The sequence below is a fragment of the Leptonychotes weddellii genome, chromosome 10, assembly GCF_054177405.1.
Source record: "Leptonychotes weddellii isolate Sample4059 chromosome 10, ASM5417740v2, whole genome shotgun sequence".
In the NCBI taxonomy this organism is placed as follows: Eukaryota; Metazoa; Chordata; class Mammalia; order Carnivora; family Phocidae; genus Leptonychotes; species Leptonychotes weddellii.
The window spans coordinates 104,593,755-104,617,743 of NC_138378.1; the positions used below are offsets into that span (position 1 = coordinate 104,593,755).

The following is a 23,989-nucleotide window of genomic DNA, read 5'->3' on the forward strand; positions in this document are numbered from 1 at the left end:
CGCGATCTTAAAATGAGAGATGCTGAGCATGAAATTAAATGCACATTGATGAAGACATAGAAAACTTAATCTCTGAGCGCATGAAACCCGGGAAACGGTTTGCAGCCCTCTACAAGGTGGAGTCACAGAGGCTGGGGAAGCACTTGAAACCACCAAGAGCTTTAAAAGTACTGATGCTTGGGGGCACCTGGGTGGCTCAGTCGTTAAGCATCTGCCTTCGGCTCAGGTCATGATCCCAGGGTCCTGGGATTGAGCCCCACACAGAGGTCCTGCTTCTCCCTCTCCCACTCCCCCGCTTGTGTTCCTTCTCTCGCTGTGTCTGTGTCAAATAAATAAATAAAATCTTTAAAAAATAAAAAATAAAAAAATAAAAGTACTGATACCTGGCCCCACCCACCCAAGGTTGGACTGGCTTGGTCTGGAGTTTGGCAGGGACACCAGCATTTTTAACCAGCACCCTCCTCCCTCCCGGTAATTCTAGAATGCACTTAGAGGAGATCCAGCCCATGCCCTTGCTTTATAAATGAAGACACTGGGGCTTATTGGAGAAAGAGCCCCGGATCCACAGCAGATTAGTGCTGGCTCCCTGCTCCTGGGCCCCGGCTCAAGGAGGACCCGCTCCCAGGCTCACCGAGCTCACCTCTGGCTTCCCTCTCCTGCCCGCAGGTCAGCATCACTGTGATCGAGGCCCGGCAGCTGGTGGGCTTGAACATGGACCCCGTGGTGTGCGTGGAGGTGGGTGACGACAAGAAGTGCACGTCCATGAAGGAGTCCACTAACTGCCCCTACTACAATGAGGTCAGTGCCCTGTGGCCCTACGTGGGGAAAGGGACTTCCCTACATGTGGCGGGAGGCTGGGCTGCAGCCCACCCAGGCCCAACAGGAACAGCAGGGGTTGAGGGGCACAAAGGGCTGCCAGCAGGGGTGACCTTGGCCCACGCTGTCACAACCCCAGTACACAGATGTGCCGTGCCATGTCCTCGAAGCCTGAGTCTAGATCACCCCCTGACCGTGTTCTGGCCAGAGGCCATTGTTTCTCCGGCCCTGTCTGTGGGTGAACCCCGTGAGGCCTGGCCAGAGCCCTTTGGGGCAGTGGCAGCATTAAGGAGTGGTTCCCGTGAACCAGCTTCTCCTGTAAATGCTGCAGGTGCGCCCCCTCTTCTGGCCCCACAAAAGTCGGAGGTTGTTGCCCTCAGTCCCGTTTGACACGAGGGGACATTGAAGCTCTTGGAGAAAGTCCCTGCCCGGGTGCTAAGGGCCAGAGTCGGGTTCTGCATGCTCACCTTCTCTGCTGGGCTGCCTCCATGCTGCCTGAACCTCTATGGGGATCCTTCCAGAGCACTGGCCTTGATTCTTAGGGTATGAGAGAAAAAGGTCTGGTTCCTGCTCCTATTCTTTGCAGCCATCTGAGGCCACACTGAGGTCAAAGGACCTCAGAGACCTTCTAATTCAATCTCCCCATCTTACAGAGGAGGAGACTGAGGCCTCAGTATGAGAAGGATCTTACCCAAGAGCACAGAGAGTGCTGTTGATGAAGCAGGGCCCAGCCTGTCAGCCTCAGCCCAGCACTCTGTCTGCCACCTCATATGACCACCCCTGACACATTAGCTTGACTCTGGGCTCCAGCGGGGAACGAACTTAATCAGCTCTGGGGAGGGATGCCCAGATGCCCTTCAGGTGCCTGAGCGTAGGTCAGATGAACACAGAAGCCGCTGGTCTGGGGGCTCTAGCCCTCCTTCTCCTGGAGGGACAGCCAGTCTGCTTCTCCTGGTGGCTCCAGGGAGTGAGGCATCTGTGTCCTGTGTCTCCGTGTCTGTCCTGAGGAGTGGTGAGGGCTGAGGGTGCCACCTGAACTTAGGGGGAGCCCCCCAGCTGGGCATCTTCAGGAAGGAAACCTGGGCACACTTCTGTCCCCCATAGGGACCCAGGCCAGGGTCCTATGTTACCACAGGTGGGCCTGGTTCTCATAGCTGGTTGCCCACAGGCCCACAGAGCTGGGACATCCATGCTCAGAAACACCCACCCCACCCCCTCATCTCCCAGCCCCATGTGGCAACCTTCCCAGGAGTCAGGAAATTCAGCCTCTGACCTTACATCAGGGCACATCCCTGACTGGAAAAGCTTCAACCTAGATAAGAGTCCACTTTCCCTTAATGGATATGGAGACAGGTGCCCCTGGCCTTCCACAGTTATTTGAGAGCCCCAGAGCCACGTTTGGCTGACTCAAGGCCTCACCTGGCACCAACCTCATGCACCTCATGTTTCATTCAAATTGCTTCCTCCTTCCCAAGGTAACAGAGCTGCTTTTCCCACACTGTTTCCCCAGCAAACTCCTACTCACCCTCCAGAGCCCAGGCCAAGTGTCCTTGGCACTGAGCAGCCTTACCTGCACTCTCTGGGTCACAGTTCAGTGTGCTTCTTTCTCTGTGACGGTAACATCCCTGAATTGTGGTTGGTCCTTCATGTCTCCGTCCCTGGTGGACCGGAGGCTCCCCGTCTCCTGCATCGCTGTGGCCTGGCCCAGAGCCTGGCTTGTACCTGGAGGGGTTGGGGTTGCAGAATGGATACTCACCCGAAGGAAGAAACAAACATTTGCTGAGCTTGTGCGGCACTTCGAGCCCATGCCTGGCAACATGGGGGCCACAGAGGTGACAGTGTCTTCCCTGACAGGCCACGCCGACATCCAGCCTAGAAACCATTTTCCAGTTATATCCAAGACTGTCCCTTCCACTCACGTGAATCTTAAATTTGTTCTTTTTTTTTTTTTTAAGATTTTATTTATTTATTCGACAGAGAGAGTGAGAGAGCACAAGCAGGGGGAGCAGTAGAGGGAGAGAGAGAAACAGGCTCCCTGCGATGCGGGACTCGATCCCAGCACCCTGCGATCATGACCTGAGCCGAAGGCAGACGCTTAACCATCTCAGCTACCCAGGCGCCCCTGTTCTTGATCATAGTTTTGTACTTTCTCACAAATCCAAGTAGCTCTGATTTGTTTAATTTCTGTTTCCTCCAAACCAGGGTCTCTCAAACTCAGCACTAGGGACATTTGGGGCCAGATAGTTTTTGGTGTAGGGGACTGTCCTGTGAAGTGTAGGATGTTGAGCAGCATCCCTGGCTTCTACCCACTCTATGCCAATAGCGACCCCCACCCACTTGTAGCAACCAAAAATGTTTCCAGACATTGCCAGATGTCCCGCTGCAGTTAAAATCACCCCCCCCCCGCCCCGCTGAGAACAACCCCTCAAAACTATCTTCCCATGATTCTTCTGGTCCCAAAGCAGGGCTTTCTTTCCTTTTGCTTCTTGTCCTATGCCACGTTCCTCTTCAATGAAAAATACCCTTGGTCCCAGGGATGTACTGCTTCTGGCTAATTCTCTGAGTTAGCAGGAACTTTCCTTTGACTCCACTAAACACAATAGAGGGAGGTGAGAACCATCAGCATGACTTAGCAGACTTCTAAGCGGTTAGAAAAGGGAAATACGCTCAGGACACATAAGGAATATGCCCACAGACTCCTCAGAGAGTGCAGAATTCTGGCTCTCATTTAGCTAGCTCACTCTCCCAGGGCTGACAGAGTCAGAGGCCGCTGGCCTGGCCTTCGCCTCGAGACCTGTCTTCGTGTGAAGGGAGGTTCACAACCACTGCCCTCCCAATACAGCCTGACTGTTCAAGACCAGGCCAAGACCCCTTTCCATGGGTGCATCTGGTCCTGGCCACTGGTGCCTTCCTTCTGCCTCAGCCACCTCTCTCCTTTGCCCTGGATCCTTTTTCTTTTTTCTTCCCAAAGGATCTGGCATCACACCCAAACCACTCAGCACCCCCAACTCTGCCTTTACTTTTCCTTTGGCTCTTCCTTTGCCTCTTAGGTGTTCTACTCTCGCATATTCTCTCCGAGTACAATGATGGAAAACCCCATATGCTCAGGGACAGGAACAGGGAGTCTCTGTCTGTCTATCTCCCATCCGTCCCTCCATCTAGCCACGCCTTTCCCAATCTCACGTACTTCCTGATGACCGCCCCTTTCTGTCCTCCCACTCACCGTCCAATTCCGTGATCTGTCCCCACTGCCTCTCCTCCTAAGCACACCTCAGTCTTCAGCCCCCTGTCCACCGAAACTGCCCTCTGGGTCATCAAGGACCATGCTGTCCCTAAGTCCAAGTCCACGTCACCCCTCTCCTTTGACTGCCCAGCCCTTTCCAACATCTCGACACCCCCTGCCCCGAGGGCCTCTCTGCTGCTCTCCCCTCCCGGCACCTGCACACTGAGGCCAGGAGAAATGGGCCGGGGTGAGGGGCAGCCCCAGCTTCGGAAGACAGCTCACACCCGGAGCATTTTACGTTTCCGGCAAATGAAGTCCTTCACACCTTATTTTACAAATTAAACATCGCTGAAATTGGGACACTTCCAGGCAGTGGAGCATTGTGGTTTAAGGGCAATGTCTGTGTTGCCCGCACAGCTGTGGTGTGTATTATGGTGTCTGTAATCTCATCCAGCCTCATAACAAGACTCGGAGGTGGGTATCATTACTCCCATTTTACAGCTCAGGAAACAGATCGGACAGTGTGTTGCCCAAAGCCACCCAGCTCCCACCTGCAGTCAGGGAGGACCAGTGGTTACACTGCTGTTCCTCTGAACTTCGGGGCTCAGGGGAAATGGCCGGGGTGCAGACAGGCAGTGGCAGGAGGGAGGGGCCTGGCACTGCCCCAGGCTGTTGGCTGCTGTCAGCTGAGTGACAGCACCTCTGGGTCCTCCCTCCTTCCAGTACTTCGTCTTTGACTTCCATGTCTCTCCTGACGTCATGTTCGACAAGATCATCAAGATCTCGGTGAGTGTAACTCAAACTGCACCTCTGTGTAGACTTGAAAAGGGCATCCCTCTGGATTGGCATTAAAAGGCAGCCCCGTGTCCAGACACACAGCCGGGCAAGTGGGGCACAGGCTGGTTTGGGCCCCTCTCCCCTGTTTAACCAGGTACCTCTGCATAGTGTACAACCTACCCCCCGTGCCTGGCAACCAGCAAACATGAGGGCAAGAGGGCTTAATGCTGAGCCTCAGCAAGCCGTCCCTGCCCGGCAAATGCCCTCCCACTTCACCGGAAAGTTCCATTCCCCAGAAAGACAGGTGGTGCCACCGTCAGAGCACCCCACCCCTACCCCATGGAAAGCCTCTGCCCTGCCCGGCCTGACTGGGGGCTGGTGCTTCTGCCCGGAAGGTGATTCACTCCAAGAACCTGCTGCGCAGCGGCACCCTAGTGGGGTCCTTCAAAATGGATGTGGGAACCGTGTACTCCCAGCCTGGTGAGTAGCTGCGTGACTCGGTCAGCGTCAGCGGCCACGGCTCAGCGAGTGTGGCCCGTGCCGTCCTTCCCACCCTGGCAGCCCCCAGGGCCTGGCCTGGCCAGGACCGTAAACTCAGTGTGAGGCCGTAGGGGGTGTGGAGGGATGGGTGTCGAGTCCGCACACGGATGCAGTGACTACCTGTGCTCAGGCCGCTGGATTCACTGGAGCCCTTCTGGGTGTGCGGCATCACCCCCTTTCACACTCGAGGGGCCTGGGGCTCAGAGAAGCGTTGGGGCTCCACCATCACCCAGTTGGTCTGGGGTGAAATCAGGCTGCGTGACTCCAGGGCACCCACTGAGCCACACTGTCCTCAACACAAATGTAGTGTGGCAGCCTCTGAGGGATGCCGGGCTCACTGATCATCCATCAAGGGCCCCAGGCCTCCAGAGAATAGCCATGTGGGACTGTGGCTGACTCACAGCAACGTGGGTCCCCATGGGCCAACACCGGATGGGGCTGGCGAGGGAACCCCAAGGGGAGGCCCAGAGGGTTTGTGAGGCACAGGCCAGGCCAAGATGATGACCAAGCCCATGGCCAGCTCAGGAACCACTGGCATGCAACCTGGCACCGGGCCCCACGTCATGTCCCTAAAGTGAACCCACCACTCAGGATGCAGTAATGACTCCATCAGGCCTTTTGGCAGTGACAGTCCCTTTTCTCCAGTGTCACATTTGACCCTCACAAAACAGCGAGGGAGGAGGCATCAGCATTTCTTCCCATTTTACAGATGAGATAAATGAAGCCAGGACAAGTTAAGTAGCTTGGAAGTGCCACTAAACTATTAGGTTCAACAAATTGGCGATTTCTTATGGTTCAACTTAATGGATACTTGGCTGGTGCACACTCTGTGACTTAGACTAGGGAATCGAGTCCAAACCCAAGATTAAACGCATAAACATCACAAAATCTTAGAACATTCAAGCCACCAGAGACCTTAAACATCTAGTCCGGTGTCTCCGTATGACGAAGAGGTCCAGGGTTACGAAGAGACTTGCCCAGGGCCCGTGTGAATGGAACCTGCTCTCCTGGGTGCCAGGCCAGCGCCTTTTCCACTGCCACACACACGTTGTCGTCCTCAGCAGAGGGTGACCCTAGTGACCATTAGCATCTTTGGGAGCGGGGGAGAGGGCCAGTCCGCGACCCGGCCCTTCCCAGGAATCATGCCCACCTGCAGGCGGTGGAATCTCACAGGTATCCCGGAGGAGGTGCTCCAGCCCGGGGCTGAGCAGTGCCCCCCACCTCCAGTACCAGCGGCAGGGGTGTGGAGGGACAGCAAGGAGCCTGACGTGGACCCCTGCGCATCCCGACGGTAGAGTCCTGGAGAGGAGACCACTGCCACTCAGGGAGCGCCCGCTGAGTGCCAGGCGCCGGGCCACGCACGCCGTGCCCACAGGCCTAGCCCTGACCACCCCCTGCAGGCAACATCACTCCATTTCACGGGAAGGAAGCAGGCCTGCAAGCTTGCATAGCTGGTCCAGGGAAAGGAAAAGGATGTGAACCCGGGTCCAGGTGGGCCCAGAGTCCAGGCTCTCCACTGAGCTAACCCACCGCCAGATATGCTGCTGCTGGGTTTTTTTGTTTTTGTTTATTATTATTATTATTATTTATTTATTTGATAGAGACACAGCGAGAGAGGGAACACAAGCAGGGGGAGTGGGAGAGGGAGAAGCAGGCCTCCCGCGGAGCGGGGAGCCCGATGCGGGGCTCGATCCCAGGACCCTGGGACCATGACCCTAGCCGAAGGCAGACGCTTAACGACCGAGCCACCCAGACGCCCCTTGATGCTGCTTCTGAATCTGTTCCTGGGCCTGGTCCCCTTCATGCGAGCCTGAGGTTACACAGCCCCTTCAGTTCGGGCACTGAGGTCTTCACTCTGATGGTCTCTGGTTTGGCCTGGCCCTCTTGATGAGTCCCTGGTTGCTTACCCAGCCAGGGAGTCGTTGGAAGCATGCTGCCAGGGACACAGGCCCCGCGGGTGCTACTGGGATTCTGGACTTGTGTCAGTATCTTGCGGGGCTGGAAGGGTTTCCTGGGGGACTCACCCTGCAGGACCACGTTTGCACCAGCAGAGATAGCAGCAGGACCGGGCTCACTCACTAAGTCTCTCTGCTGGAGATGAGGAGGGGTCGTTCGAGGCCACAGCCTCCGTCTGGGAGATCATAGAGGAGGTCCAGGGTGCTAGCCGCCTCCCCAGCCCGACCAGCCTTCCCGGGCAGGTGTCTGAGAAGTTTGGATGGGGGAAGGGGGAGGAAGGAGGCCCTTGCCAGCTCAAAGACCGGCAGCCATAAAGGCAGGGGGGTCTGAACAGGGACTCCAGTTGTTCCGAGGGAAGTAAGCAGCTGGGCCCAGCAGGAGCACAGGGGCGGGGTGGGATGAGCGGAGTGAGCCGGGCAGAGCTGATTCAGGAGGCCTCACAGACCACACTAAGGTCGGTGGTCTGTACCCCAAGCACTGACAAGCTGCAGACATTTGAACGGAAGAGTGAGGGAGGGGGAGCCTCTCTGAAGGTTCTGTCTGGCAGCTGTGTGCAGGTGGTCTGCAGGGGTGGGGGCAGGAGGGTTGGAAGTTTCCAGCTTCAAAGTCACAAACACACACCTGGATGTGGGACCTTTCCCCAGCTGCTCGCCCCTCTGGGGACCTCTGTCTCCTCCTGGCCATTCTGGGGACCAGGGGCCAAAAAGATGCTCAGCTCTGCAGCCCGCCCCAGGATGGCAGGTGCAGTCCCCGCTCGTCACCCCTGCAGAGCACCAGTTCCACCACAAGTGGGCCATCCTGTCAGACCCCGACGACATCTCTGCTGGGCTGAAGGGCTACGTGAAGTGTGACGTCGCCGTGGTGGGCAAGGGGGACAACATCAAGACGCCCCACAAGGCCAACGAGACCGATGAGGATGACATCGAGGGGTGAGGCTCCCATCTGCCCCAGCCCCTGGAGACCTGACCCAGCCCTCCCTTCCCCCAAAGAGAGCCCTTGGGGTGGACTTGGCACACAGACCCCCCTCCCTCCCTTTACCCTTATCCCCACCTACTCCCAGACAGCCCAGCTCCTCCAAGAAGGACCGAGGGCAGGGCGGGGGAGGAGTTCATGGAGACTGTCCCAGGCCCCAAGGGTATGCAGATGCCAGGGCAGGACTGGGGTGCCCAATTCTGGCCACCACGGCCCTAGCTCTATGTGCCGGCAGGAACTTGCTGCTCCCCGAGGGGGTGCCCCCTGAACGCCAGTGGGCCCGATTCTACGTGAAAATTTACCGAGCAGAGGGGCTGCCCCGCATGAACACCAGCCTCATGGCCAATGTGAAGAAGGCTTTCATTGGTGAGAACAAGGACCTGGTCGACCCCTATGTGCAAGTCTTCTTTGCTGGCCAGAAGGTATTGGGGTGCAGGATGCAGGAGGCTGGGTTTGGGGTAACAGGCATTCGAGGTACAGAGTGATTGGAGGATGGGGGCTGGAGGTGGATGTGAGGCAGAATCAGAAGCCAGGTGACACCTTCGATCCCCTGGTGAATTCGCAGAGATGAGAGGGGAGGGGAGCTCCAGCCGGAGGGGGTCCAGCCTTAGGGGATCCTGCCTGCTTCTGCGTCCTATAGACCAAGAGCTAAGGCAGGAGCCCTGAAAGGGAAGCGAGTCTGAGAGCTGGTGTGGGGAGAGTGCCTGCAGGACATAAGTGCACGCACACGCACACGCACACGAGCACTGGGTGTTGTATGCAACTGATGAGTCACTAAAGTCTACCCCTGAAACTAATAACATACTATATGTTAACCTAATTGAATTTAAATAAAAAATTAAATATATATATATACACACACATACCCCACACATACACATGCACACATGACTACACACACAGATACATATCACATACACACACCCCACACATATGTGGACACACACACCCAAACCCTAACCCTCACTCCCTCCCACCAGGGCAAGACTTCAGTGCAGAAAAGCAGCTACGAGCCCCTGTGGAATGAGCAGGTCGTCTTTACAGACCTGTTCCCCCCACTCTGCAAACGCATGAAGGTGCAGATCCGGGACTCAGACAAGGTCAATGACGTGGCCATCGGCACCCACTTCATTGACCTGCGCAAGATTTCCAACGATGGAGACAAAGGTCAGCAGCAGGAGACTGGAGGCGGGGCAAGGGCACTGAGGGCAGGAGTCCGTGAGACCTGCCCCCTCACACCACCTCCACCATCCCCACCTCTTCCTGAAAGGCCCTGGCCATTGTGAGGGCTTGGTCCGCTGCGCCCTCCCCTTCAAAGGGAGGTGGAAGGTCATGGCTCAGATCTGCACCGAGCTGCCAGGGCCTGCCTGAGTGAGGCTGCCTGGATTTGAACCTCAGCTCTGACAGTTAGTAGCTGTGTGATCTCTGGGCCTGTTTTCCCATCTGTGAATTAGAAATAATGATGGTGTGTGGTGTGTGCGTACACACATACGTTTCACATATGCGTGGTCTGCTGCCATAGTCCTGTCTGCGGCCTTGTGGGACTGACCCTTTCTAGGACCCAGGCGCTGGGCACCAGGGAGATAGAGCAAGATAAGCATCCACTCCTGTCCTCATGGTGCTCACTGGGGACTAGGGGGGGTGGATGTGCCATTACGTGCTCAAAGCCTAAGGCCAGAGGCACAAAAGGCCACATGTTCTATGACTCCATTTATAGGAACTGTCCAGAATAGGCAAATCCACAGAGACAGAAAGGAGACTAGTGGTTGCCAGGGGCTGGGCGGGGGAGGAGACCCTGGACTAACTGCTAACAGGTACAGGGTTTCTTTGGGGGGCGATGGAATCGGGTGATGGTTCTACAACAGAGTGAATATACTGAAAACCACTGCAGTGCACATTTTTAAATAGTGAATTTTATATTATGTGAAGTATATCTTGAGTTTTTTAAGTGCCGTAATTCTTTTCTAAGCCAGGCAGAACAAAAACCAAACAAACATAGCACATGCCGCAGAATCGGACCCACGTTACAGATGAGACAGCAAAGACCAACAGCAGGAGAAGTCAGCTGGGACTAGGAATCGGGCCAGCCTCACGGGGGAAGTGTTACACAGGTGGACAGAGAGAGGATCTTTGGAGAGGAGGGGAGGGGTCCGCATTGGCAGGGTGCGAGATCGCAAGGGCCAGAAGGCCAGGCTGAGGAGTCTGAGGGGAGCGGGCATCTGTCCTTCAAATAGGTTGTAGGCGGACCGGGAGGCAGGGAGCCTGACCCAGGAAGCGCTGTGCGCAAACGAGGAGGCTGCCCCACGCCTGCCCACACACAGCAGATGTGAGCATCCCTAGGGCCTCCCGTCAGCCACTCACTGGCCCACAGGCTTTCTCCCATCTTGAGTGTTTCACCGAGCAAGGCATGGGGTTCTCAGCTCAGCAACTGGGAGCTGCAGGCCCGAGCCCCCAAAAGAGTTTCCACAACCCCCATGAGCCCCTCGTGCCTGTCCCCGTGGCCCACAGGCTTCCTGCCCACACTGGGCCCGGCCTGGGTGAATATGTACGGTTCCACACGCAACTACACCCTGCTGGACGAGCACCAGGACCTGAATGAGGGCCTGGGCGAGGGCGTGTCGTTCCGCGCCCGCCTCATGCTGGGCCTGGCTGTGGAGATCCTGGACACCTCCAACCCCGAGCTCACCAGCTCCACGGAGGTGCAGGTGGAGCAGGCCACGCCCGTCTCGGAGGTGAGGACCCAGGGGGCTGGGCTGTCCTCCAGAGCCCCCAGCTCAGCGCCCTTCCCACCATGGCAGCCTAGGCCTGGGCTCTCCCTGTTGCTGCCCTGTCTGCCTCAGAGGGCAAGACCCCATGATGAGGCCTCCTTTCCCAGGAAGCAGGGGCCCGCACTCTGCCCCTCGTGGGGACCTCTGTCCCCTCCCACTGCTTATGCCTGCACTCTGACTGCAGGTCCCAAGATGGAGCCTCCTCTCTGCCTTGTTCCTGGCCATGGTTGTCCCTTTCAGGGATATCCAGGCTGGAGGGCAAAAGGATTTAGGCCTTCAGGGTCTGGGCTGCTTGGCTGCACAAAGGGGTGGGATGTCCGCCCCCAGTGGCCCAAAGGGCCTCTCTGTAAGACAGTAGTAGGGGGCCTGGCCCTAGGCCCAACATCCCTGCTCAGGTTTGAGGATGGTTTGAACCACTTCCCCACAGAGCTGCACAGGGAAAATGGAAGAATTCTTTTTATTTGGAGCCTTCCTAGAAGCCTCAATGATCGACCGGAAAAATGGAGACAAGCCCATCACCTTTGAGGTCACCATAGGTGAGTGCTGGGCTCACAGTGGGGTCTTCAGGCCTGGGGGCTGCTGGGTGGTAATGGCTAGGCCCCGCACCACGGGCCTAGAAGGAGGGAAACCTTGACCACTTTCCTTCACGTGTCCTCAAGCACCCGCATAGCACACAGTGTTCACACGAGCATGCACACACGCCCACAGCAGTTCCTTAGTGCACACACCTACAGGGCTGAGCTGTGTTCAGTATATGGGGAAGAAAGAAGGCTTCCCTGCAGAAGGGAAAGGGGAGAGAGTAGGGATCCAGGCCATGTCCTAGGCTGGACCTTGAGCTCAGTGGTCATCAGGGCTCCTAGCGAGGTCTTTGCACGGGGTAGAGGCCATGGGCACCTTCCTCTGGCTAGTGTTCTGTTGTGTCCAAGCTGGTACAGACTCCAGGCACCTTCCCCACTCCTTGCCCCCTTTCTTCCTTCCCATAAACCCAAAGCAGCACCCGGATAAGAGGGCAGGAGCCTGGGGGGAAAGGATTCTAGGCCCTTGCGTGCCCCCTTCTGCCTCCAGGTAACTATGGGAACGAAGTTGATGGCCTGTTTCGGCCCCAGAGGCCTCGGCCTCAGAAGGAGCCTGGGGATGAGGAAGAAGATCTGATCCAAAACTCAAGTGACGACGAAGCTGATGAGGGTGGGGACCTGGCCTCAGTGTCCTCCACCCCACCCATGCGGCCCCAGATCACCGACAGGTGAGCCAGGTGGATGGAGGGTCCTGAGAGGCCTTGCCTACTGCCTCCCATCCTCTCATGGCCTGGCCTCCCACCTGCCCGCGCCCCAGTCCTCAACTTTCCACCTCCTCCCCCGCAGGAACTACTTTCATCTGCCCTACCTGGATTGCAAGCCCTGCGTCTACATCAAGAGCTGGTGGCCGGACCAGCGCCGTCGCCTCTACAATGCCAACATTATGGACCACATCGCTGACAAGCTGGTCAGGGCCAGGCGGGGGTGGGCGGGAGGAGGGGAAGGCAGGGGGTGGGGCGTGCTTCGGAAGGCCTCGCCTAGCTTGGAAGCCTCCCCTGCAACACACTAGGCAGTCTGCCCAGCAGCTTGCCATGGGGGGATAGGGGGCAAGGGTGAGGACTGCTGGAATAGCCCCAGCATGACCTCTGGTCCTATCCCTGCTCGCATGTCCCAGGAGTGGGTGGGGGGCCTGAGGACTACCTGGAGTGGAGTCTGGGAATCCTAGCCCATCCCGTCCTGGTGTTCCCTGGAGGAGGCTGGCCAACCCCTCTGTCTCCGGCCGGCACTGCACCCCCACCCCCCATCTAGCCTGACTTCTGCCCAGCCCCAGCGAGTCCACTGGGACCACAGGCCCACAGCCCAGAGGTGGCTTCTTCCTTCTGGAAGAGACAGAACCTGGGGAATTGGTTTCTGTATGGTGGTGGGACCTGGGGTGGGGGGCATGGTGCTAGTGAGGGGTCCCAGGTCGCTAGCCCTTCCTTCCCCTGATGAATGGGGGGAGACAGCTGGGGAGGTTGAGGTTGGGGGGCTATGGCTCAGCATGCACCCTCACTCCTGGTCCACAGGAAGAAGGCCTGAACGACGTGCAGGAGATGATCAAGACAGAGAAGTCCTACCCCGAGCGTCGCCTGCGGGGGGTCCTGGAGGAGTTCAGCTGTGGCTGCTAGTGAGAGGAAAGGGTGGGGGGCGAGGGGCTGAAGTGGGGGGCTGGGCAGGGAAGGAGGTGTCTACAGGCCTGCTGCTGGCTGGTGGGCTCCTCTGAGCGCTGCTCCCCCGGGTCCCCCAGCCGCTTCCTGTCCCTCGCTGACAAGGACCAGGGCCACGCATCCCGCACCAGGCTGGACCGGGAGCGCCTCAAGTCCTGCATGCGGGAGCTGGTGAGGACACGCTGGACCACATGGGGGATCAGGGGAGGGTGCCCGAGGTGGGGGGACATTGGCCTCTGAGGTCACAGCCGCCAGGCCAGCCCCCTCAGTTGTGCGGTGTGGCCTGAGCCCCTCTCCCACACACCCTGCTCCCCTGCAGGAGAGCATGGGACAGCAGGCCAAGACCCTGCGGGCACAGGTGAAGAGACACACGGTGCGGGACAAGCTGAGGCTCTGCCAGAATTTCCTGCAGAAACTGCGCTTCCTGGCAGACGAGGTGTGCCCCCTCATCAGCACGCAGAGAGGGGATGCCCAGCCCCCAAACCCAAGTGACTCGAGTGGGGAGGGGGTTGCCGCATAGGAAGGGACTGGACAGGACCACCTAGAAGCCCCTCCTGCTCTGACAGCCCCTGGGGGACCGAGGTGAACAAGCTCTTCCTCCTGTCGTGTGGGAGGTGAAGGAAGACCCAGCACCGGGGCCCTTCCCTCTGCAGGCCCAGGCCTGGCCCTCTGGCAGAGGCCCTGAGGGTCAGTCAGGCTCTGGGGGCCCTAGCCACGTGGCAGGACCCCTCCCTCAGCAGCCCCCACCCCGCTGACCCCAGCCCCAGCACAGCATCCCTGACGTCTTCATCTGGATGATGAGCAACAACAAGCGCATCGCTTACGCCCGGGTGCCCTCCAAGGACCTGCTCTTCTCCATCGTTGAGGAGGAGCTGGGCAAGGACTGCGCCAAGATCAAGACGCTCTTCCTCAAGGTGCCAAAAGGGGAATGAGACTTGGGGGGTGGGGCTGGGGGCTGGGGTTTGCACCTGGCTTCTTTCAAGGGATCAACCTCCCCACCTCTGGGTCTGGCAGGCCTGAGCTGACAGGGTGGAGCCCTCAAGTAGCAGGTGCTTGGAGAAGAGCTGGAGAGAGAATAGGGAGGGGGGGAAGGGGGCCAGATGGCACGGCCCTGCCCATCCCCCTCCGCACTCTTCCCACCCCCACCCCCAGCCCAGGGGGATGGCTGTGGAGGGGCAGAGGCAGCTCCCACCGAGGCCCCCACCCCTTCCTCACCCCGTGGGCCCAGCAGCTGACCGCACCCCCACCCCCAGCTGCCGGGCAAGCGGGGCTTCGGCTCAGCAGGCTGGACGGTGCAGGCCAAGCTGGAGCTCTACCTGTGGCTGGGTCTCAGCAAGCAGCGCAAGGACTTCCTGTGCGGTCTGCCCTGTGGCTTCGAGGAGGTCAAGGCAGCCCAGGGCCTGGGCCTGCACTCCTTCCCACCCATCAGCCTGGTCTACACCAGTGAGTGAGGCCCCCTGGGCCAGGCTGGGCTGGGCTGGCAGCCCTCACTCAGGGAGGGCAGTGGGAGGGGCCGCCTGTACCCGGAGCCTCAGCCTGCTCTCCCCTGCAGAGAAGCAGGCCTTCCAGCTCCGAGCCCACATGTACCAGGCTCGCAGCCTCTTTGCTGCCGACAGCAGCGGCCTCTCAGACCCCTTCGCCCGTGTCTTCTTCATCAACCAGAGTCAGTGCACAGAGGTGAGGGCCCACGGGAGGAGGGAGGAGTCCTGGGAAGCCCCTGAGCGTGCGGGACCCAGAAAACAGATCGGCCAGCACCCCAGATCCTTAGAGGACAGCCTTGCAGATATCTGCAGGCCCGGGCCACTCTGGTAAAGGCTTTAATTGTGGTTACATTTGACACAGAAGAAAGGAAAGACGTGGGAGTGGGGGACCTGGGAGCCAACTTCACGGTCACCTTCATTTTAAGCTTTCGGGAAGAGTCAGGGAACATGACACTCTGTCCTCAGAGTCTCTGGAAGCTGCAGTAAACTGGGGTGACTACTGCTCACGTATCTGCCCACACACCACCACTTATTACCCATCTACCCACCCCCCCGCCCCGCCCCATGCTGCAGGTACTGAATGAGACTCTGTGCCCCACCTGGGACCAGATGCTGGTGTTCGACAACCTGGAGCTATATGGTGAAGCCCATGAGTTGCGGGATGATCCCCCCATCATTGTCATCGAGATCTACGACCAGGACACCATGGTATGGGTGGGCTCAGGCACCAGGGAGCTCCGCCTTCATCCCTGTACTCCACACCTCACCTGGCCAGCCCCAGAGCTCCTCAGCCAAAGTGCCTGCTGGGAAGCTGGGAGTGGGGGCTGCTGACCAGCCCCTCCAGCAGACCCAGGTGTCTCCTGTCCTGTCACTGCAGCCTGACCCCTTCCTGATGCCGTGGGCCTCTGGGATCTCAGGAAGGAGCAGGGTGTCCCCTGCTCCTGCCACAGACAGACCCAGCTCAGGCCCAGAGTCATCATGCCAGCAAGTCCTGCTGTTATCAGCCTTCCCAAACTCCTGGGTCTCCCAACCCCTGCCCACACTGCCGCAGTCAGTAACAGCCTCACAGTTCTCCATGGGAACTCTGGGGTAAAGAAGGAAAGGATGAAGGGGACCCCTCCAGAGCTGGGGAGCCACCCCTCCAGCTACCGGGATACCCTGAGAGCTCTGGACTAGAGACAGGAAGATCTCACTGCTAGTCCTGAGTCCTGCATCTGCCTTTCGCTGCCAGCACGGCCCTGAGCAAGTCTGCCGTGGGCCCCAAGACTTGGTTTTCCCCATCTGTAAAATGGGGTGGTCACACCCACCCCTTAGCTCCTGGGGCTATGGTGAGGACTGATCCCAGGTGTGAACATGCACAGTAAACTCAAGTGCTGGGAGGCCACCTTGGTTATTTGTCATATCAGGGAAAAGCCGACTTCATGGGCCGGACCTTCGCCAAGCCCCTGGTGAAAATGGCCAACGAGGCGTACTGCTCACCCCGCTTCCCACCGCAGCTCGAGTACTACCAGATCTACCGCGGCAATGCCATGGCCGGCGACCTGCTGGCTGCCTTCGAGCTGCTGCAGGTGGGGCCACAGGGCTGGGGGCCGGGGGCTGCTCTCCTCCCCATCCTGCTGGGAGGCCAATTTGACTGAAGCTGGGGCGTGGGTCTCAGAGCCTGGGGCGTTGGCCTTCCCTGTCTCCCCATAGCACCTGACAAATAACTTATGGGGAAGGAGAGCGTGACACTATGACTCCCATTCCCCAGATTGGGCCAGCGGGGAAGGCGGACCTGCCACCCATCAACGGCCCCATGGACATGGACCGAGGTCCCATCATGCCTGTGCCCGTGGGCATCCGGCCCGTGCTCAGCAAATACCGAATCGAGGTACATGAGGGCTCCGTCAGGGTCCTCCAGGCCCTGACCTGGACAGGCCCTGCCGTCTTCTGGCTTCCTTGCCCCTTCACTGTCTTCTCATCAAGGCTCACATGCACACATTACACTGTGGGCATCAAGGGGTCTTTGGCAACCTCAGACCACTCCTCATTTTTCAGACAAGGAGACTGAGGGCCTTGGAAGGGAACTGACTTGTCCAAAATCACACCCAGAGCCAGTGGCAGAGCCAGGCGCCTGCCCGGTCTGCACTGAGTCACACTGTGTCATTCCAGGACCTTCCCCGGCCCTCCCATCTGTGCCCCCACATCCACTCACACCCTGGAGCTGCTTGCAAGGACACTGGCTTCTCATCAGCTCTCCTGGCCCTGCGCCTCCTGACTTGCTGCCCACCCCCACCAAGCTCCTCCTCAGGTGGCCCAGCCCACCCTCCATTGGCCCCACTGACTACGGGGCTCCCCTCTCTCCACCCAGGTGCTATTCTGGGGCCTGCGAGACCTGAAGCGGGTGAACCTGGCCCAGGTGGACCGGCCACGGGTAGACATCGAGTGTGCAGGGAAGGGGGTGCAGTCGTCCCTGATCCACAATTACAAGAAGAACCCCAACTTCAACACCCTCGTCAAGTGGTTTGAAGTGGTGGGTGCAGGCCCTGGGCATAGCCAGGCAGAGTGGGGTGTGGCCGGTGTGGCTGGGGGTGGCCCCACTGTGTCCCCCCTTGAGCCCACGTTGCCCTTGCTCAACCCCGCCCCCCCCCAGGACCTCCCAGAGAATGAGCTGTTGCACCCGCCCCTGAACATCCGGGTGGTGGACTGCCGGGCCTTCGGCCGCTACACCCTGGTGGGCTCCCATGCCGTCAGCTCTCTGCGGCGCTTCATCTACAGGCCCCCAGACCGCTCGGCCCCCAGCTGGAACACCACGGGTACGGCCACTCCCCGAAGCCCAGGCCTGGCTCCACTCGGCGCACGGGAGGAGCTCCTGCCCACAGTCCAGGCCACAAAGCCGCCAGCTGGCTACGCACGGGCATCCCCGAGTAGGCATGGGGGAGGACAGGAGAGGCCCCTTCCTGGGGGACAAGCTACCTTTGGCTGCCCATCACTCTAGAGCCAGAAAGGGCCAGAGCCCGACATGTTCTTCGAGAGCCTGAGGGCAGGTAGCTTCCTCTGCTGGTTCACGCATGAGACCCAGGCCTCCCTTCCAGCCTCCCTCCCAGCCCAGCCTCCACTGTTTCACTCCACGGCAGCTCAGCCTTCCCTCTGGCTCACGTTCTCCCCCTCCTTAGGCCTGTCTTTTCTCTCTCAACTGCCCTGTCCCTCCCTCTTGCCTCAGAAAGCTCCAGAATCAGCTTTAGGCCTCTGGTCCTTCCAACCACCTCTGACTCTCCCTATCATTCCTGTTCCTCCCTGTCTGCCTGCCTGTCTGTCCATCTCTCTGTCCAGTCAGGCTCCTCCGGGATGGCCGTGTGCTGTGCAACGGGGGCCTCTCCTCTCACCCCCCAGGGGAGGTCGTGGTGAACATGGAGCCGGAGGTGCCCGTCAAGAAGCTGGAGACCATGGTGAAGCTGGACGCGGTAAGGCACGCACCCAGGCTCAGTCCCACGCCAGCTGGGCCTGGGTGACGCTTCTTAGGAGCAGGGCCGCCTCCTTTGGCCCACAGCCCTGGGTCCCCCAACCCATGGCACATCATGGTGGAGAGCTAACCCTGGCTACGTGCACAAGCAGCCCATCCTTGCTCTGTCCTGGAAAGCAAGACTGTCCACTCTGCGTGGGTCTCAGTGAGCACATGAACGTGCACACGTGCATGAGTGGGGGGTGTGCGTGGATGAGCGACAGAGAGAGCAGTAACCATCTGAGGGAATAGCCTGTGATTGTTTTTACTCCAACAAACAACACCTTATGTTCATGCAGTAGATTCCTTGCATGAACACCAGTGTTATTTCCAGAGGCTCCCTGGTTTTCCATCCTGGCCATTCACAAACCAATCTCCCTAGGCCTGGGCTGGGGAAGGATTTTCAGGTGGAAGCTCCTTTATTCCTCTTGGTTTGGGACACTAGGGCCATTTACCTGCCGGAGGGAACCCTGTCATCTGGGATTTAGATGCAGAGATGGTGTCTGCAGGGGAGAGTGGGAAGGAGACCCCAGGGGCCAGATGTGGGCTTCCTCCCTACCACATTCTCTCCACCCCATTCCTGACGTCAAGTCCTTCACACAGCCTGGGGCACCTCCTAGCTTCTGAGGTCTGGGTTTGGTCTGAATGACCTTGCCTGGGCCCACAGTCCTTGACCCCAGAGGGTACCCAGCAGCTGGCTGAGTTAGCAGTGGGCATGGTTCTCAAGGGAGGGGAGCACTACCAGGAAAGCTCACTGTTCCAGGGCTGTGCCGCCTCAGCTCCCACCCTCCTGAACCTCTCCCTGAGGGCTCCTCCTGGGGCCAGGGGAGAGCCCCCTAATTTCAGACCATCAATGAAAAAGAGCTTCCCCATCATCACCCAGACCCTGGGCTCTGGTGGGTGTTTTCACAACTATGCAGTTGTATGTGCATCCACTACATTTTGAGGTTCTTGCCCTGGTAAGTGGGCGGGGGGGGGGGGCGGAGTAGAGTTGGATTTGACCCTGTCTAGCCAACATTACCGAACTCCTGCTGCATATGGGTCAGCCTCCCTGTCCAAGCCCGAATGCCCACTGAAGACATCTGGGAAGTTACAGCTATGCAGGTGCCCCGCCCCCACCTTGAGACTCAGTGGAGACCTGGCACTGATAGTTTGTAAAAGCCCCCTGTGAGTCTAGCACACAGCCAGGGTGGAGGACCACCACCCTCGAAGGTCTGAGGAGAAACATCTGCAAAGCAGACCTTTCTCAGGCTCATCAAGCAGTAGGCTCTTGTCAGGGCTAAGCCCGCAGAGCACAGAGGCTCACACAGAGAACGTCCCTGCATGAGCCCCCTCTCAGCTCTCACCCTTCTCCTCTCTCCTGGCTGGGCGCCTGCCTGCCACTTCAGACCCCTGGTGGCTAATTCTGTCCCCATCTCCTTGGTTTCCCTCTGCAGTCTTCTGATGCCGTCATCAAGGTGGATGTGGTGAGTGTGGGGCCATCTGGGGGCTTTGGGGAGAGAGAACCCTACAATGGCATAGGGTATCAGGCCAAGGGGCCCTGCATCAGGGACTGAGCCACTCCCCAGGCCCCGGATGCTTGGGACCAGCACACTCCTCCAAAGAGGCAGAGGGAGAGATGTACTCAGGCAGCCAAGCCCCCGAGTGCCAGTGGCGCCTTGGCCAGCGGCTCGAATTGGCAAGTCATGACCCTCTCTGGGCTGTGGTATCCTCCTCCACAAAACAAGGCCCCACCCCTTTGACATTGGTCACCCCCGGGAGCCTCATGGAGTCTAGGGCTTCCCAGAAGTAAATAGTCAGAAGGGATGGGGGACCCTTGGATGGTCCAGGGTCAGAGAATGGCCAGGGAGCAGGGCTGTAGGCAGGATTCTGGACCTGGCCAACCCTCCAGGCTGATGAGGAGAAGGAGAAGAAGAAAAAGAAGAAAAAGGGCAGCTCAGAAGAGCCAGAGGAAGATGAGCCAGATGAGAGCATGCTGGACTGGTGGTCCAAGTACTTTGCTTCCATTGATACCATGAAGGAGGTAAGGCCTCAGGCCTGGGCTGGGTTGCCAAGGAGGAATAGGGCTAGGGGAGTTGACCCCAACCCCACATCAGCCCCTCCTATCCAGCTTCTTTCCCATTCCCCACCAGAGCTCGTTCCCCACTGCATTAACATGAGCTTAGAACGGATTTGTCTCACATCCTTGAAGTTCTACTCAGGACCCACTTTTTCCAAGATGGCGGTCCAGTCTACCTTCCCTGGCTAGGTTTTCTCTTGTCGTCACTCTTTTATACCACAAACATCTCCTCAGTGTATATGATGAGTCAGACACCATCCTAGGTACCGTGGGAGGCCCAAAGGGAGCAATGATTTCTTGGTAGGACTTGCACCTCTTCATACTGCTTTGCTCTACACATCTCTGCCATTGTGGCCGTGGAATGTTCTTCCCCTACTGTGTGCCCACAGCTTCTGCCTGCTGAGGCTGATCGCACGTTCCAGAAAGTGCATTTCTCCTCTTCCTCGTTTGTCTCTCTCCACCCTGCCTACCCAGCTCAGGGCACTCCCTGACTTACCAGCTGACCAGAAGGGACGTATGCCTGTGGTGTGTTTCCTCGGTAGGACCGGAGCTGATCCAGCCACCTTTCTCCTCCCCAGACCCTTTCTGTGACCCAGGCTGTGGGTGATGTTTACCGTCCACATTAGTTTAGCCGGCTAAGCTGCTGTGGCAAGTTAGATGGGTGTGAAGAAGACAGATGCTTCTTTCTTTCTCACATAATGTCTCAGAGAGTGGCGTTAGGCTGGTACGGGGACATCATGGTGGCAGATACTATGACCCTGCCGCTTGTTGCTGGCGTCTGTGTGGTTGGAGATGGCGCACCCTCAGCTCCTAATACCAGAGCACAGGAAGGGGTAAAGAGAAGAAGTGGAAGCACACTCTTTTCCTCTTAAGGGCCCAACCCAGAACCTGCACATATCGTTTCCACTCATGTTGGCCAGCATCTAGTCCCTCAGCCACACCTACCTGCAAGGGAGCCTGGGAAATGTAATCTCGGGCTACAGTGCCTGTGTGTCCAGAAAAACTTCTAAAGAGCAGGAGGGCAGAGAATTGGGGGTCGCCTAGTCGTACCTTTTCCCAGCTGGATTCAAGCTCGCCGGGCTGGAGCTCCAAGGGGCGGCCTGTTGTCTCCTTGTCTCTACTCCTGTAATTTGCACAGGCTGCCACCAGGTGGCGCCCTGGCTAAAACCCCGTGATTTCGTTTCCAGCAGGTGGGATGGACTTTGGGGAAAGAAAACACTGATTCAGTTACTTTTCCACATTAAAAAAAAAATAATACCACTAAGAATCAACATTAAAGTGCATTTTACTTTTAAATGATACACAATTTAAAGAACCATAAACTCCTGACTGCAGTTAGTCATAACTGTACACATCATAAACTTCTTTTAACCCACTTACACAGAGCACATGATGAGTTTGAACCCCAGTAGGAAAGTGTTCCTGTCTCTTTTTTTAAAAAGATTTTATTTATTTGTTTGAGAGAGAGACAGCATGAGCCAGGGGGAGGGGCAGAGGGAGAGGGAGAAGCAAGTTCCCCGCTGAGCAGGGAGCCAGACACAGGGCTTGATCCCAGGACCCCGAGACTCAGTCCCAGAACCCCGATATCATGACCTGAGCCGAAGGCAGACGCTTAACCAACTGAGCCACACAGATGCCCGAAAAGAATTTCTAAGTATTTAAGACTGGTCTGAGACCACAGTATGGGGTCAAAAGCCTCCCCAAGAAGCCCACCTTCCCTCCTCTTCACCTCTTTTGTCAGCAACTTCGACAGCAAGAGGCCTCAGGAAGTGACTTGGAGGAGGTGGACAACACTGAGGGTGAGCCTGGGACCTGCCAGAGTGGGGGGGTCCCCGCCTATCACCAGCCATCTCTGGGCACCAGGGGCAGGCTTAGGCCCTCATCTGGAGTGGCTTGTGCTCGGACCAGTTCAGCAGCCACAGTGAGGAACAGACATTTAGAGCCACAGAACATCAGAGCTGGAAGGGAGCCCAGAGCTCCAGCATTTTCCAGACCTTTTCCATGGAACCCTGTTAATGGCTATTCCAGGGGGAAAAGAGGATTCTTTGGTCAAATGGATTAAACAGGTCTTTTGGCACAGGACTTCCCAGTGCCTTTAATATGCAAATGCTAATATAAGTCTCTAAATGGAAGATACGGTATAAAATATTTCACCAGCTTATCTAACCACAATGTATCCTTTCTTCTAAAACATTCCAAGAACATCTACAGCTGGTGTTCCACTGACTGTAGTTTGGGAAATGCTGATAGAGAACAGCCCTCTGAATTGACAGACATTGAGGCCAGAGAGGAGAGTGAGCTGGCCCAGGGCTGTGCAGCTCAGGCCTCCTGACTCAAGACCCAGGCTCCTTCCCTGCTCTCCAGGGCCAGAGGGCGTGACAGCAGTCTGTACGCAGTCCCAGGGTGGCTTTCTGGGTGCCCTGCACCCGTGTGAGGCAGGCGTGCCAGGAAGTATTGTCTGCGGTTTACAGATGAGTACACAGAGCCCTGAGAAGTCAAATTAGCAAAATAAGTTAGCAGTGGATCTGGGTCTCCAACCTAGAACTTCCTGCTCCATCGTTTCTGCCCCAAACTGACCAGGACCTCCTTTTCCGGTTCTGGCCAGGCCTGAAGGGGCCAATGAAGGGCAAGGAGAAGGCAAAGGCAGCAAAGGAAGAGAAGAAAAAGAGAACCCAGAGCCCCGGCCCTGGGCAGGGTTCTGAGGCCCCTGAGAAGAAGAAACCCAAGATTGATGAACTTAAGGTGAGGGTCTGGGAGCAGACCCAGCAGGGGCCTGGGGTCCTGCTTGGGGCAGCAGGTGGCAGATGGGGTGAGACAGAGACCAGTGGTCATGCCTTGTCCCCCGGCCTGGCTCAGGTGTACCCCAAGGAACTGGAGTCCGAGTTCGACAACTTTGAGGACTGGCTGCATACTTTCAACCTGCTGCGGGGCAAGACAGGCAATGACGAGGATGGCTCCACGGAGGAGGAGCGCATCGTGGGCCGGTTCAAGGTCAGGCGAAGGACGTGCACCCAGGCCCTGAGCCCTGAGCCACCGCCCTCCCCGGCCAGCGCTTATCCCCACCCCGAGCCCCAAGCCCAGGGCTGACAGTCAGGTGGAACTGTCAGCTACACTGATTGGTAAAATATGACAGTATTTCTATGCTGATAAAAAAAAAAAAAAGAGCATCTACCCTGAGTGCCCCACCCTCAACATTGCCCTGGCCCCCTCCCTCCAGAACCCCGGAGCTTCCCTCTGATCCAGCAACTAAAGGGTTAAGGCCTGGAGCAGCAGGGTGCAGACCCTCAGTGCAGTTTTGAATGCCTGTGGGAACTGCACCCTGACCCCCCTGCCTTGCCCCAGGGCTCCCTCTGTGTGTACAAAGTGCCACTCCCAGAAGACGTGTCCCGGGAAGCCGGCTACGACCCCACCTATGGCATGTTCCAGGGCATCCCCAGCAATGACCCCATCAATGTGCTGGTCCGAGTCTATGTGGTCAGGGTAAGACTCCCCTCAGATCCTCTCCCCATAGTCTCCCAGTCCCCCTGCCCAGGGGGAGCTAAAGCAGCTGCAAAGTGACAGCCCCCACTGGGAGACACCAGAAAGGTCATCTGGTCTAGTTCCCACCTTTTACTTTTTTTTTTTTTTTTAAGATTTTATTTATTTATTTGAGAGAGCGAGCGCGCACGCGCACGCGCACGTGCAGGGGGGAGGGG

The 23,989-nt window shown here is 57.8% G+C and overlaps 1 protein-coding gene across 2 annotated transcripts in view; it reads left to right on the forward strand.

The window, feature by feature from the left end:
• Window positions 1-23,989, forward strand: part of OTOF (otoferlin) — a 93,071-nt gene that overhangs the window by 61,559 nt on the left and 7,523 nt on the right. The window contains exons 9-36 of one of the 2 annotated variants that reach the window (XM_081797079.1): window positions 667-798; window positions 4,763-4,825; window positions 5,212-5,296; window positions 8,082-8,241; window positions 8,520-8,706; window positions 9,265-9,451; window positions 10,793-11,016; window positions 11,480-11,588; window positions 12,118-12,295; window positions 12,414-12,534; window positions 13,133-13,233; window positions 13,354-13,444; window positions 13,593-13,709; window positions 14,035-14,187; window positions 14,527-14,716; window positions 14,826-14,950; window positions 15,328-15,462; window positions 16,161-16,322; window positions 16,505-16,624; window positions 17,105-17,266; window positions 17,387-17,549; window positions 18,067-18,197; window positions 19,672-19,701; window positions 20,127-20,258; window positions 22,036-22,093; window positions 22,900-23,036; window positions 23,151-23,285; window positions 23,637-23,774. In XM_081797079.1, coding sequence (XP_081653205.1) covers window positions 667-798; window positions 4,763-4,825; window positions 5,212-5,296; window positions 8,082-8,241; window positions 8,520-8,706; window positions 9,265-9,451; window positions 10,793-11,016; window positions 11,480-11,588; window positions 12,118-12,295; window positions 12,414-12,534; window positions 13,133-13,233; window positions 13,354-13,444; window positions 13,593-13,709; window positions 14,035-14,187; window positions 14,527-14,716; window positions 14,826-14,950; window positions 15,328-15,462; window positions 16,161-16,322; window positions 16,505-16,624; window positions 17,105-17,266; window positions 17,387-17,549; window positions 18,067-18,197; window positions 19,672-19,701; window positions 20,127-20,258; window positions 22,036-22,093; window positions 22,900-23,036; window positions 23,151-23,285; window positions 23,637-23,774 — 3,726 coding nt within the window. Of the gene's footprint in view, window positions 1-666; window positions 799-4,762; window positions 4,826-5,211; window positions 5,297-8,081; window positions 8,242-8,519; window positions 8,707-9,264; window positions 9,452-10,792; window positions 11,017-11,479; window positions 11,589-12,117; window positions 12,296-12,413; window positions 12,535-13,132; window positions 13,234-13,353; window positions 13,445-13,592; window positions 13,710-14,034; window positions 14,188-14,526; window positions 14,717-14,825; window positions 14,951-15,327; window positions 15,463-16,160; window positions 16,323-16,504; window positions 16,625-17,104; window positions 17,267-17,386; window positions 17,550-18,066; window positions 18,198-19,671; window positions 19,702-20,126; window positions 20,259-22,035; window positions 22,094-22,899; window positions 23,037-23,150; window positions 23,286-23,636; window positions 23,775-23,989 lie in introns of those variants that run through there. The other variant, XM_031027670.2, reaches the window with a different exon arrangement.